We start from the raw sequence: 16,254 nt of genomic DNA on the forward strand, positions 1-16,254 counted from the left end.
AGAGAAAGAGAGAGAGAGAGAGAGAGAGAGAGAGAGAGAGAAACCAAAACAAACCAGTCCTTCAGGGATAAGCCTGCAGTTCTTTTTCTTCACATCCCACTACTCATAACACTCCTTAAGCTAACACAAGCTGTGAACTCTGGTGCCCTTTGAAAGAAAGGGAAAAGGTTGTGAACTTGAATTTGGAGCATATTTTTCTATAGTTGTATTTTGAATGAGAACAGCATCTTCTTTTTTGTTCACAATCCTAAATTATGAAATGTGGATAACTTTGTAAGTTTTATAAAGAATTTTATCTCTCATAGTCTTATGTGAAAGGTCTCAGCAAAGCTAATTATTTGAAAATAAAATTTTAAAATATTTTCATTTACTTTGTTGCTATTAAAAAAAAATCATAGATATAAGCAGAGAAGGAAAGCTGATCCTCAGGATGCACTCCCCTCAATCCCCTTTCAGCACAAGACGAGAAGGGGGATTTGACAGAAACTCTTAGAACAATATTTCAGTTGAAGCCACAGCATCAAGGGGAATCCTCCTGCAAATCGTTAACAGCTGAAGGTTAGATTAACACGGCATTGATCATACCCTCTCCGAGGGACTAATTTCACTTTCTATACCAACAACAGGGGCTTGCCACGTCCTTAAAATACATGATTGCAAGAAAAATGGTAGTATACCATTTGTTAATCCCTTTGTGAGGAATTATACTTTGGATAATAAGTTGAAATAGGCATGTGGCCTCTGAAAAAAGAAGTTGGGGAAATGAAAGTGCAACCATGAACATGTTTTTCCACTTTGCCATTCATGTAATGGAAATGCTGTGTGCAGACTTTGAGGAAAAACAATGTTTATTTGAGGATCTCAATTTCGTTATTACATAAACGTCAAAGTACCTTGAAGATTGGTAGCATACTTACCATATTGATGGAAAAGATATATGTGTATCTTTTCAAATCTTTATGTAAGGGAAAATATTCGTCATAGACAAGATTGTACCTTGTTTACAAGCCTGTCGGACAGACCATGATATGTAATAAAAGTCCATCTGTCCTAAGAACCAGATTCTGGGCAGGCCTGCATCTGTTTTGCTCTTCTGGAATTCAGTAGGCAGACTTCCTAGTCAGAATCTAGTCCTGAAATTATAGACAGATATGTGTATTTATTGTAGTTAAATGCATTGTATCATATGCAGATAATCTGCCTTTCTGTCAGTTACTTGCATTTGTCACTATAAAAAATTAAACTAAACAAAATATTGACTAAATCAATTTTTAAAAATCTATCTGAAACTTCTGAAATATTCTGCTACTGACTGAAATGCTAATGAGTGAAAAATAATTACATGGTTTTTTTTCTTGCTTGTTGAAGCAGAGCTCAGTTTCCAATCCTTCATTAGAAAATTGGGACTTCGATTTGTTACTTCCTTCCAATATTTCTGCTTTCATAAATTGCATCCTCCCCAGAGAAATTTTATTCCTGATATAAATATCTACAGTATGTTTGTTTTTAATGGGTTCATTTATTCTGTTGAAACAGCAGATTATAAATCAAATTGCAATAGGTTGGAGGGATAATTTAAGTAGGTAAATTTTCAAATGAGTTGGGGACACTCTACTTTTAATACATATGGGTCCCTGCCAGTTTTTACTGTGGAGCTAGGTCTGCAATGTTGGACCAAAGGTATCTACAGTTTTACTGGCCATGGCTGCCATGGAATTTTCCACTCCTGACAAGAAAGTTTCAATTCATAAAAAAAAATAAAAAATTTAAAGAGGAGGAAATTAAACTTCTTTGAGATACTTTTGACTCCTTGGGATGGGACTAGAGAATAAAGGAAAATTGTGTACTGCATTTTTACACTAGACTTTAGTAGCAGAGGCAATACTGTTTTTGGCAACGTGGACTTCTGACAAACAAGTACCTGTCATTTGGGATGATGACTTTAGTCAACAGTTATTCATTATCCTAAGTAAGAGATAAATTTATTTATGTAATGTTAATAATGGTATTTTATTATGAATATTAACATATTTTTATTAACTTAGAAAATTATGAAATGAACACCCCATGTGAACAAAATATATCTAAAAAATCTGCTGGTTTGTTAGTTATTTTTGCTAGAGAGAATGCCCCCTTAACTTTTACATGTCCCCTTAACTTTTACCTTAGAAACCTTATAAACAGACTTTGTTATTAATGGTGTGACTTCAGAGGTAGCTCTTAGACTATCCTTCCCAAATGATGAATGCAAGCTTCCCTGCGCTTATTAGTCTGGCTTTGCGTGCTTATTCAGTAGAGTAATTGAATTACTTGAAGTAATTTACTTCTTGCAAAGTAAAAAATGTAGCACATTTACTTCTTCCAAATCTACCACATTGTGTTTACAAAAGTCTATGGTTTTGCGGTTGTTTTAAAAAGAAATTAAATTAAGTGATTGTTTCATAAATGTCATTTCACAGTAGGAAATAGCAGTACAAATGTCTGCCTGCAGAAGGTAGAGCTTGTGTTATGTATTTTGTTATTACTGAGCAAAAATCAATATTCCACTAGATGGAGCAAAAGTGGCAGTAGCTTTACAGATAGAGAGTGCAAGTTCCTGGGCCAGGTATAAGAGATTTAGAAATAAACAACGCAATTTCTCAGAAAAATCAATATATATATATAGTTATATATATAACATATAGTTATATATATATTATTTATAACTTCGTGAAACTTGTAAGGGTATTTCAAATGATCTCATTTAAATATTGGTTTATTTTCTAATTTATGACAAGATTTTTAGAAATAAAAAGTCTTTATTTTTTTCAATTTTGCATAATCTGGCCAAATTTCTCTAATGACAATTATAAAATAGTACAAGTTGGCAGATGTCTGTGAACACTGAGTACGTAATTCAACTTACTCTGAAAGTTGCTTTGAAATTTTAACAGTTTGCAATGAGAGCCTTACATCAAATTTCATTTGCTTGATTAATGATTAGAGCATGAGAGTATTTTGAGAGCTAGATAATTTTAAGGTCCATTCAGCCTAATGCTCTCATGTCAAATTAGCTGGGAGATAGTGAGATGGTGAACGACCTGTCCAGTGTTACCTCTCTCTACTTTCGATGATGGGAACATTCACACTCAGATGACTTTAATAACAAATTAGCTTTGTAATTCTCAATCCTCAAATAATACTTACTCTCATTTATTGATTATTGAAACATTTCAACATTATAAAGTAACTTTATATTTTTAAAAATCCACCATCAGTACTGGAATACTATTTTGGTATCTTACCAGATTTTACAGTCAGTAAACATTGACAGGAGAGATTTTATTTCATATTTTTTATTTTTTGCGGTATGCGGACCTCTCACTGTTGTGGCCTCTCCCGTTGCGGAGCACAGGCTCCGGATGCGCAGGCTCAGCGGCCATGGCTCACGGGCCCAGGCGCTGCTCGGCATGTGGGATCTTCCCAGACTGGGGCATGAACCCGTGTCCCCTGCATCGGCAGGCGGACTCTCAACCACTGCTCCACCAGGGAAGCCCGACAGATTTTATTTTTATTGAAGTGTAGTTGATTTACAGTGTTGTGTTAATTACTGCTATACAGCAAAATGATTCAGTTATACATACACACACACACACATATATATACATTCTTTTTAAAAATATTCTTTTCCTTTATCATAGGATATTGAATACAGTTCTCTGTGCTATGCAGTAGGACCTTGTTGTTTGTCCATTCTATATATAAAAGCTCACATCTGCTAACCCTAATCTCCCACTCCATCCCTCCCCCAACCTCCTCCCCCTTGGCAACCACCAGTCTGACAGGACAAATTTCTAGTGTGGACAGAAAAGCTTACATAAAACACATAAAAATTAACTGTCTTTCATTTGCCAGAAGATATACTTCAGACCCAAGAGAAATAGCTATTTGGGGGGAATTTATAAAGAATATAGGACAAAATGGGAGGGGAGTCTCTACACATGCAGGTTGTTAATTAGAGGAGTCTAATGCCTCCTTATATTTAGATTATTTTCTCAGTCTTGCATTCAAACTTAATGAATAAAACGGATCTAGCATTTGGTTATTCAAAGCCCCTGTGCTACCTAATTTCCATCTCCACATGATAAAGTAAGCTCACTATATATGCATATTACATATGTCTCTTTCTACAGGATAGGGGTTAGAGTTGTCATTTGAATTCCAGAGTGCAGAGTCATATGCTGGGATTGGGGGCTGGGAGAGAATGAAGGAATTGGGAAGAGAAAGAGGAAGAGGGTTAGTTTTATGATTCAAGGTCTGGTGGGAACATTTTTGAAAATATAGGTGCTATTTCCTGCAATCAGGGGCTTTCCAGAGCTTGATAATCATTTCCCAGGTGTATCTCTTGCCGAATTGTTTTTAGTTGTGGGCACTCCATGGCTGTTTTTTCCCATTTATGATGGAAGAGGATCATATTCATCTTGCTGATAGAGAACCGGGAATTTAATTCCCACAGCTTCTCCACTCTTTCCCTTCACCTTGAGGAAAGTTTGGCTTTGTGCTAAGGTGTGAAAAAAAAAAAAAAAAAAGAAACAGCCTTGCCTGTAGTATGTAAGGCATATTTCAGCTCGATTTGTGTCAACCCTAATAAGTAAGTTGACAGAATAATAAATTGGGTGTCTGCTCAAGACCTGGCACCTGTACAGGAAATAAAGTATTTCAATTACAGGCAGGTTCTTTTTGTTTTACACATGGAAGTTTTCCAGGGACCCTCTTTCTATTATTGAAGTTTTGTTATCTGAAAGCCTATTTCAGTTGTCACTAGAAAACTGACAAGAAAGACAGCAACTTTAAAAAGAGATACTGAATTGGTGGGACATTGATGAGGCAGGTGGCTGTATTTGCCCTCTTCACCAATGTGTCTTCCCTTTCTTGTGCTGTGCCTGGAACCTAGCAGGCACTTAATATGAATTTTTTGAATGAATGAATCCATGAATTGACCTGCTTTGACACCATGTAGTAAAGCGGATATAAAAAAAAAACTAGATTATTTCAACTTTCTATTGCATTTTCCTAAGTTTTAATTTTTTTTTTCTAGATCAGTCTTTTTTAGGGTTATCAACTGGGGCAGTTTTGCCCCTGGGAGACATTTGGACATTTTGTTGTCACACCTGGGTGGAGGGCTGTGCTACTGGCATCTAGTGGGCAGAGGCCAGGGATGCTGCTAAATGTCCTACAATGCACAGGAAAGGCCCCCACAGCAAAGAATCATCTGGCCCAAATAGCAGCAGTGTCAAACTTTAGAATTTCTGTTTTAGAAAAATTAAGTAATAATAAGTTATAATCATATAAGATTGATATTATTCACCATTTTTTTCCCTAAAACTTGAATTTTATGTGGTTAATCCTCTACTAATGAGTACTAAGGAGCAATTATAAGGTTTCATAATTTGGGTAATAGTTTTCACAGGACAGACCCCTACTACAAAGAATTATCTTGTCCAAATGTCAGTAATGACACTGTTCAGAAACCTTAGTCTAGATGTATAAGAATTACCAACCAAGCTAACATGATTTAAAATACAATTTGTTCTATTCCCCCTACCCTGATAAATAACCTGGATGACAAATTGGAAGACACATTTCAAATTTCAAGTTCTTGGATTCCTCAGAGTTCCAGAACAGGGTGAAAGCCCCTGGCCCATGGCCTGTGCTGTCTAATGAGGGACCTCACACACCTGTGTGTGCACACCCCAGACTGCTCGTCCCAGCTCTGTCTGCACGTCCAAAGAAGCCACTTTTGTCTACCTTGTCATGTTGAGGACTTTACACGCATGCATAGGTGGACCCTCTGGAGGCCTGGACCAGGAAAGAGGCCCATGCAGTCCTGAAAGCAGGCTCAGGGCCACTTGACAGGGGATTCTGGAAGTATCCAGGGCATTGCCTGAGTTGTGACAGGGGTGCTGGGTAGGTAGTCTCCTTGGATCAAGGACTCACAATTAAGGACAAAATTGCTCTTTCCAGCCATATAATTGTTGGAGGAGGTCATGGAGAGGATGCGACCCTGGTTGACCTATAAGCTGAACTTTACTTCCCCTTCCCCTTTCCCTTACTCTCTCCCCTGTCCATGGAATGTAAGTTCCACCTACAGTCCCATGCTAACAGCTGTTTCAGGGTTGCAGTCTTGAGAGAGTAAGGTGTTGTTGAGACCATCTGGACTGAATAAGTGACTTGAACCCAGTTAAGACCTTTCTAGAAAATTTTAACATTCTGGAGTGAGAGTATGGACATTTACATGTCTTGCAGCCACCGAAGACAAACCTCCTCTCTAAGTTCCTTGTTTGTTAAAACTGCCACTTCCCAGTCTGGAGTGTTCTGTCTCTTTCTTTAGTTTCTTCTTACCCTCCGTGTACGGGGACCAATTTACAAACCTAGAGTAATCTTAAATTGAAAACTGAGTTTTAAGATCTGATGATGTGTAATCCTTTTTCAAAGTGTAGGTATTTGGCATTTCTATTAGTTACTTATATTAATGCTGTTGTGAAGAAGCCTAGTGTTTTATGTTACTGATTAAATAATAACTTGAAGGATTCAAAATGTGAGACAATTTTAAAGTTATTAAATCACAGTTAAAGTCATATCATAACTAACGTCAACATTGGATTAAAAGTAAACATCCGGGTCTCCAACAAAACCAGTAACATGCTAATTCATAGACGCTGACTATGTAAAGGGAAATACTAGTAAAATAATGAATTTTAACAATAAACTAATGAGCTGCTTCTTTGACTTTTATTTAAAGTTAGAATATTTCAGAACTTTCTCACTTGTTCATGGTTTATAAATAAATCTTTATTAAGTAGAATAATTCATTTTACATATGAGTGAAAAATAATAATGAAAAAGTCAGTTCGATCATATCTGTAAAAGTGATAAAAGGAATGATTATCTTGAGTCTGATCCTAAATTTGATCTCAGGAGATTTAAAAGGAAAAATACTACTCTTTATAAAATTGAAGTATATTATGTATATTTTTGAAATTTCTTGACAGAAGAATTTATAGAAGCTTGGTAGAATATGTGGTAAGAGATATGCTGTCTGGGTTTTAAAAACAATTGTTTATTTCTAGGGAAAAATTATTCCCTTATATTTTGAGATCCATAGTTTATATTACTGTAAGAAATACTGATATGCTATGAGAATCCAATTTGTAGTCATAAGAATAATATCTAGAAAACATAGAGTGTGTGTGTGTGTGTGTGTGTGTGTGTGTGTGTGTTTGTGTGTGTGTGAAAGAGAGGAGGGACTAGACAGGAAGAGAGAGAATAGAGTCAGTCAGAAGCAACTTTAAATCTAAAGGCAAACTTTATGGGATTAATATATTTTAAGGCAGTAGTCATTTTGCAGTCCCTTTAAAAAATATGCTATTTATAATTTTCTACTTTTTACATTTCCTTTAAAAAGCACCCTTCTTGTGTTCTTTACTAAGATTTAGAAATGACAGTCACAGAAAATAAGTCATAGTTTTGTCATTTTTATGTTATATGGTTTCCATGAAAAGTATTTTTAAGAGACATATAAAGGGAACTTCCTAAATTCCATGAAATAGGGGAATAGTTGACATCCATGATGCCTATGAAACAAAAGGAAACACCACGTGAATCATTTTGATACCAAGGAAATTGAGCCTCTTCAAAGGTATCATAGAGCAGTAAGAAGCCAAGAGAAAGGGGGAAAGGATTTTATTTTTATGTATGAACATATTAATTTTTAAATATTATCTAAAATGGTTTAGCATAATTTTACTTCTAAAATATAGTATAATCATTGCTTATACATTGTATCTTTCCAGTTGGTTTTCCAGGAGCATTGAACTGACCAGTTACATTTATATCTGGGAGAACTACAGGCTCATCAGTTTGCCTTGGGATTCTCCATGGACTTGGTATTTAACTTTCTTGGGAGTTGACTTTGGTTACTACTGGTTTCATCGTATGGCTCATGGTAAGTTGCAAACCAAGACTTTTTTGATACTCAACTTATGTTGAACTGTGTTTGCCACATAGCTGGTATTCAGTAAATATTTATTGAACAAGTGACTAGATGAATAACTTAGTTTATTTTACAGCATCTAAAGATTAATAATGAAAGTTCATTTGTAATTTAAATGGAAACAATCTGAAGTCATTGTTGAAAAAAAGTGAAATTATAGAGGTACATTTTTCACACCCCTTGTATATAATTTATTTTTAAAACCATTTAGAAAGTGTTGACTATAGCATCACTTCACAACCCAATTATCAAGGGTTTTTCTGAAGAGCTTTGTAACAGCGTGGAATCCTAGGTAACCTGCTGTCATATGTAAGCCTGATTCATGTTCTTGGCAGTATTGCCATATTTACAAATGAAAATGCAATCAGCTAGGCATTAGCCATAATGCACTTTAGTGTGACCACAGCTTTGCAAAATTTCTCATCTGCTACAAAGCCTTCTTACGGTACTGGTTCACTGAACTTGCTTTTGGGGATTCTTGGCCACACCTTCCAAAGAAAGTTTTGTTATGGAATGGAAAATGGAAGAGCATGGAGCTGTCTAAATCTCTCGTGAGATAAGCAGAAATTGGAGAATGATTGTAGAGCTAAGATGAACAAGTGGTCTCTAAGGAGGAATTAGGCATGCAAAATATTGCTGAAGGGAAACGGAGGAAAGTGCTAATTTGGAAAAACTACTGAAGAGCAGAACTCAGGATTTCAGTGGGTAGTTGGGTTGAGTGGGTGGGGAGGAAGGAAGGAAGAGGAAGAAACCTGGAATAATAATAAAAAATAGATGGGAGGTGGAAAGAAGAGCTTTGAGATCACGATGAATAACTGAGCTATGTGTGTAGGAGTATGTGTGACCAAATATCCTTCCCAAGCAAGGATGAAGGAAATAGGAGTAGCATGGACAGAGTTATGCTTAAGGCAGTTAAACTTTAAACATGGCATTATTTTGTTAAGCACTTTAAGCATGTACATTTAATGAGACTATAAAAAGTGTTAATTCATTAAAAAATTTGTAGTGAACAGATAAACTAGAAAAAGTTATTTATTTTGTGTATGATAACCTTTGTCTTTGAAAATAATAAGTCAGCTCCTTACATCATTTCCTTATATATAAATGTAAGAGGATACTCCCAAATTGGACATGATTAAGAATAAAATAGGGTTGATGTGGTAAACTTGGTATTTTATTTCAAAATAGTAGTTTTCTCCCTAAAATAAACCCATTGGCAATTTTCCTCGCTTTCTATGCAGCAAATGGGTAATGCAGAAAGCATTTACATTGTATTACTTAATTTCAGGAACCTTCTAATATCACACTGTCCTGTATAGATGTGTGTGTTTGGAAAATCTGCTAATTTGCTTAATATTTGAAAGCCCATTATAACAGGAAACAAAGAACCAACAGAATATTACCAAATATAAAACTTTAAAAAATATGTTGATTGTAAGTGCTCTCAGGGAATAGCAATAAAGTAAAATAATATATTAAAAACATGGAATCAAGGCTGTTTAAAGTATGCTTCCCATTAGAAAATTTTGAACCAAGTCCAGTAAAGGCAGGCATTAAAAAAATCTGAAAACCTTCTGGAAAAACACTCACCACTTTCAGGCTATGAAGCTTACTCATAAGTTCAAAGACTTTTGACTTGTGATGGAAAGCTAGTTGGAAAAAAATGATATTTCACTGCGCAAATATATAACATAGTTACAGACTATATTCCCCACACTGTACATTTCATACCCATGTCTCATTTATTTGAATCTGGAATTTTGTACCTCTTAATCTCCTTCACCTACTTCTTTCCTCCCCACCACCCCCATCCCCTCACAACTACCTATTTGTTCTCTGTATCTATAACTCTGTTTCTTTTATATTTGTTTTGTTTTTTTAGATTTCACATATAAGTGAAATAATACAGTATTTGCCTTTCTCTGTCTGACTTATTTCACTTAGCATAATACCCTCTAGGTCCATCCATGTTGTCACAAATTGTAAGATTTCATTCTTTTTTATGGCTGAGTAATATTCCATTATGTGTATATATATATATATATATATATATATATATATATATACACACCACCTCTTGTTTATCCATTCATCTATGATGGGTGTTTAAGTTTCTTCCATTTCTTGGCTATTGTAAATTATGTTGCAATGAACATAGGGATGCATATATCTTTTCTAAGTACTGTTTTTGTTTTCTTCGGATAAGTACCCAGGTGTGGAGTTGCTGGATTGTGTGGTAGTTTTATTTTTAATTTTTTGAGGAATCTCCATGTTGTTTTCCATATTGGATGTACCAATTTATGTTCCCGCCAACCATGCACAAGGGTTCCTCTTTTTTCACATCTTAGATCTAACACTCCTTATTTGCTGTATTTTTGATAATAGGCATTCTGACTGGTATAAGATGATATCTCATTGTGGCTCTGATTTGCATTTTCCTACTGATTACTGATGTTGAACATCTTTTCATGTCCCTTTTGAACATCTATATGTCTTCTCTGGAAAATGTTTATTACAATATTCTGCCAATTTTAAAATCAGGTTGCTTTTTTTTTGAGGTTGAGTTTCTATGTTGAGTTCTTTGTATATTTTGTATATTAACACCTTATCAAATATATCATTTGTAAATATCTTCTTCCATTCATTGGTGACCTTTTCATTTTGTTGATCGTTTCTTCTGCTGTGCAAAAGCTTTTTAGTTTGGTGTAGTCCCATTTATTTATTTTTGTTTTTGTTTCCCTTGACTGAGGAGACACATTCAAAAAAATTTTTTGCTAAGACTGATGTCAAAGACAGTATTGCCTATGTTTTCTAGATTTTTTATGGTTTCAGGTCTTACATTTAAGTCTTTAATACATTTGGAACTTATTTTTGTGCATGGTGTGTGAGAGTAGTTCAGTTTGATTCTTCTGTTTATAGCTGTCCATTTTTCCTAGCACCATCTATTGAAAAGGCTGTCTTTTCCCCATTGTATAATCTTGCCTCCTTTGTTGTAGACTAATTGCCCATATAACTGTGGGTTCATTTCTGGGATCTCTGTTCTCTTCCATTGATCTGTGTATCTCTTTTTGTGCCAGAACCATACTGTTTAGATGACTGTACCTTTGTAGTGTAGTTTGAAATCATGGTGTGTGATACCTCCAGCTTTGTTCTTCTTTCTTAATATTGTTTTGGCTGTTCAGAGTTTTTTGTGTTTCCATACAAATTTGTGCCAAATATTTTTGCTCAAAAAGAGAATTTGAAAAAGTTTCTGTTACTAAAGGCATATGATGCATTAGCAAATAAGCTCTATGAGCAAAGGCATTTTAGACCACAAAAGGCCAAATCAAGTGGAATCTATCCTCTTTCACTTATTAAGCAAGTGTAATTGTGACTGAATTTAGTGTCATAATATTAAAATCTACAATAAAAGAGACTAAGCATGGTGAAGTACTAGGAAAATACTGTAAGTGAAAATTCCAGCAAGAATCATTAACTAACTCAGAGACTTCCTTCTATGATTATAATCTTTTCATTCATGCATTAACTTTTTCAACAAATGTTTAATGACCATCTATCTTATACGAACCCTATATTAGGCATCAGAGGTAGCTTGGATAATAACATATCTGAACACCAGTTGTTCATTTTATTATGGGTAAAAGACATTAACAATTAACTACAATAATGATAGGGGAAGTGCAAAGATGATTTTGGAGTGAATTCTTAAAATTCACAAAAGAAACTTTGTCCTTCTCATTGGCATTAGTTCTTAAATTTCCAAACTTCTGAATATGCTGATTAACCTTTTTCAAAGTGGTTATATAAAAACCAAATGGAATTATGTTAAAAACTCATATTCCTTCAGACCCCAGGGAATATTCATTGGAGTGAGGTCTCACGGTGTTCCTTACCTCAGTACCAAGACCCAGCTCTACCCAATAGCCTACAAACCCCAGTGTTGGAAGCCTCAGGCCAAACAACCAGTAAGACAGGAACACAATCGCATTCATTAAAAAAAAAAAAAAAAAATGGGGAAAAAATATGTCACAGATGAAGGAGCAAGGTGAAAACCTACAAGACCAAATAAATGAAGAGGAAATAGGCAATCTACCTGAAAAAGAATTCAGAGTAATGATAGTGAAGATGATCCAGAATCTCAGAAATAGAATGGAGGCATGGGTTAAGAAAATACAAGAAATGTTTAACAAAGATCTAGAACAACTAAAGAACAAACAAACAGAGATGAACAACATAATAACTGAAATGAAAAATACACTAGAAGGAATCAATAACAGAATAACGGAGGCAGAAGAACAAATAAGTGAGCTGGAAGGCAAATGGGTGGAAATAACTGCTGAGGAACAGAATAAAGAAAAATAGACTGAAAAGAATTGAATACAGTCTCAGAGACCTCTGGGACAACACTAAACACACCAACATTTGAATTATAGGGGTCCCAAAAGAAGAAGAGAAAAAGAAAGGGTCTGAGAAAATATTTGAAGAGATTATAGTGGAAAACTTCCCTAACATGGGAAAAGAAATGGTCACCCAAGTCTAGGAAGCACAGAGAGTCCCATACAGGATAAACCCTAGGAAAAACACACCAAGACACATATTAATCAAACAAACAAAAATTAAATTCAAAGAAAAAATTATAAAAGCAGCAAGGGAAAAACAAAAAATAACATATAAAGGAATCCCCATAGGGTATCAGGCTGATTTTTCAGTGGAAACTCTGCAGGCCAGAAGGGAGTGACAGGATATACTTAAAGTGATGAGAGAAAAATCTGCAATCAAGATTACTCTACCCAGCAAGGATCTCATTCAAATTCGATGGAAAAGTCAAAAGCTTTTCAGAAAAGTAAAAGCTAAGAGAATTCAGCACCACCAAACCAGCTTTACAACAAATGCTAAAGAAACTTCCCTAAGCGGGAAACACAAGAGAAGAAAAAGACCCACAAAACCAAACCCCTAACGATTAAGAAAATGGTAATAGGAACATACATATTGATAATAATGTTGAATGTAAATGGATAAAATGCCCCAACCAGAAGACACAGACTGGCTGAATGGATACAAAAACAAGACCCATATATATGCTGTCTACAAGAGACCCACTTCAGACCTAAGGATACATGCAGATTGAAAGTGAAGGGATGGAAAAAGATATTCCATGCCAGTGGAAATCAAAAGGTAGCTGGAGTAGCAATTCTCATATCAGATAAAATAGACTTTAAAATAAAAACTGTTACAAGAGATAAGGAAGGACACTACATAATGATCAAAGTATCAATCCAAGAAGAAGATATAAGAATTATAAATGTTTATGCACCCAACATAGGAGCACCTCAATACATAAGGGGAATGCTAACAATCATGAAAGGAGAAATTGACAGTAGCACAATAATAGTAGGGAACTTTAACATCCCAGTTACACCAATGGACAGATCATCCAAGCAGAAGATAAATAAGGAAACACAAGCTTTAAATGGCACAATAGACCAGATAGATCTAATTGATATTTATAGAACATTCCACCCAAAAGTGACAGAATACACTTTCTTCTCAAGTGCACATGGAACATTCTCCAGGATAGGTCACATCTTGGGTAACAAATCAAGGCTTGGAAAATTTAAGAAAATTGAAATCATATCAGGCATCTTTTCTGACCACAATGCTTTGAGATTGGAAATCAATTACAGGAAAAAAACTGTAAAAAACACAAATACATGGAGGCTAAACAGTGCACTATTAAATAACCAAGAGAACACTGAAGAAATCAAAGAAGAAATAAAAAAAATACATGGGAACAAATAACAATGAAAACACGGTGACCCAAAACCTATGGGACGCAGCCAAAACAGTTCTAAGAGGGAAGTTTTTAGCAATTCAATCTCACCTCAAAAACCAAGAAAAATCTCAAATAAACTATCTAACCCTACACCTAAAACAACTAGAGAAATAAGAACAAAGAAAACCCAAAGTCAGAAGAAGGAAAGAAGTAATAAAGATCAGAGCAGAAATAAATGAAATGGAAATGAAGAAAACAATATCAAAGATCAATACAACTGAAAGTTTGGTCTTTGAGAAGATAAACAAAATTGATAAACCCTTAGCCGGATTCATCAAGAAAAAAAGGGAGAGGACGCAAATCAATAAAATTAGAAATGAAAAAGGAGCAATCACAACTGACACTGCAGAAATACAAAAGATTATAAGACTACTACAAACAACTATATGCCAGTAAAATGGACAACCACGAAGAAATGGACAGATTCTTGGAAAGTTACAATTTTCCAAGACTGAACCAGGAAGAATTAGAAAATATAAACAGACCTATCACAAGTAATGAAATTGAAACCATAATTAACAATCTTCCAACAAACAAAAGTCCAGGATGATGGCATCAGAGGCGAATTCTATCATTTAGAGAAGAGCTAACACCCATCCCTCTCTAACTCTTCCAAAAATTGCAGAGGGAGAAACACTCCCAAATTCATTCTGCGAAGCCACCTTCACCCTGATACCAAAACCAGGAAAATATATCACAAAAAAAGAAAATTATAGACCAATATCACTGATGAACATAGATGCAAAAATCCTGAACAAAATACTAGCAAACGGAATCCAACAGCACAGTAAAAGTATCATACACCATGATCAAGTGGGGTTTATCCCAGGGATGCAAGATTTCTTCAGTTTACACAAATCAATCAGTGTGAAACACCACATTACCAAATTAAGGAATAAAAACCATATGATCATCTCAATAGGCGCAGAAAAAGCTTTTGACAAAATTCAACACCCACTTATGATAAAAACTCTCCAGAAAATGGGCATAGAGGGAACCTACCTCAACATAATAAAGGCCGTATATGACAAACCCACAGCAAGCATCATACTCAATGGTGAAAAACTAAAAGCACTTCCACTAACATCAGGAACAAGACAAGGATGTCCACTCTCACCACTCATATTCAACATAGTTTTGGAAGTCCTAGCCACAGCAATCAGAGAAGAAAAAGAAATAAAAGGAGTACAAATTGGAAAAGAAGAAGTAAAACTGTCACTGTTTGCCGATGACATGATACTATACATAGAAAATCCTAAAGATGCCACCAGAAAACTATTGGAACTAATCAATGAATTTGGTAAGGTTGCAGGTTACAAAATTAATACACAAAAATCTCTGGCATTCCTATACACCAACAAGGAAAAATCAGAAAGAGAAATTAAAGAAACACTCCCATTTACCATTGCAACAAAAAGAATACAATACCTAGGAATAAGCCTGCCTAAGGAGGCAAAAGACTTGTACTTACAAAACTATAAAACACTGATGAAAGAAATCAATGATGACATATACAGATGGAGAAATATACCATGTTCTTGGATTGGAAGAATCAACATTGTGAAAATGACTATACTACCCAAAGCAATCTACAGATTCAGTGCAATCCCTATCAAACTACCAATGGCATTTATCACTGAACTAGAACAAAACATTTTACAATTTGTATGGAAACACAAAAGACCCCAAATAGCCAAAGCAATCTTGAGAAAGAAAAACGGAGTTGGAGGAATCAGGCTCCCTGACTTCAAACTATACCACAAAGCTACAGTAATCAAGAGAGTATGGTACTGGCACAAAAACAGAAATATAGATCAATGGTACGAGATAGAATGCCCAGAGATAAACCCACGCGCACATGGGCACCTAATTTATGACAAAGGAGGCAAGAACATACAACGGAGAAAAGATAGCCTCTTCAATAAGTGGTGCTGGGAAAACTGGACAGCTACATGTAAAAGAAAGAAATTATAACACTACCTAACACCATACACAAAAATAGACTCCAGATGGATTAAAGACTTAAATGTAAGACCAGACACTATAAAACTCTTAAAGGAAAACACAGGAAAAACACTCTGACATAAACCATAGCAAGATCTTTTTTGACCCACCTCCTAGAGTAACAGAAATAAAAACAAAAATAAACAAATGGTTCTTAATTAAAGTTAAAAGTTTTTCACAGTAAAGGAAACCATAAACAAGACAAAAAGGCAGCCCTCAGAATGGGAGAAAATAGTTGCAAATGAAAATACAGACAAAGGATAATCTCCAAAATATACAAACAGCTCATGGAGCTCAATATCAAAAAAAACAAACAATCCAGTTAAAAAATGGGCAGAAGACCTAAATTGACATTTCACCAAGGAAGACATACAGATGGCCAAGA

At 35.1% G+C, this 16,254-nt stretch overlaps 1 protein-coding gene across 1 annotated transcript in view; it reads left to right on the forward strand.

Moving 5' to 3' along the window:
- AGMO (alkylglycerol monooxygenase) overlaps positions 1-16,254 on the forward strand; it is a 385,566-nt gene that overhangs the window by 53,993 nt on the left and 315,319 nt on the right. The window contains exon 5 of the mRNA XM_024767092.1: positions 7,833-7,984. Within this exon, the coding sequence (XP_024622860.1) occupies positions 7,833-7,984 (152 nt within the window). The remainder of the gene's footprint in view (positions 1-7,832; positions 7,985-16,254) is intronic.

The sequence above is a fragment of the Neophocaena asiaeorientalis genome, unplaced genomic scaffold (genome assembly GCF_003031525.2).
Source record: "Neophocaena asiaeorientalis asiaeorientalis breed wild unplaced genomic scaffold, Neophocaena_asiaeorientalis_V1.1 scaffold70, whole genome shotgun sequence".
NCBI lineage: Eukaryota > Metazoa > Chordata > Mammalia > Artiodactyla > Phocoenidae > Neophocaena > Neophocaena asiaeorientalis.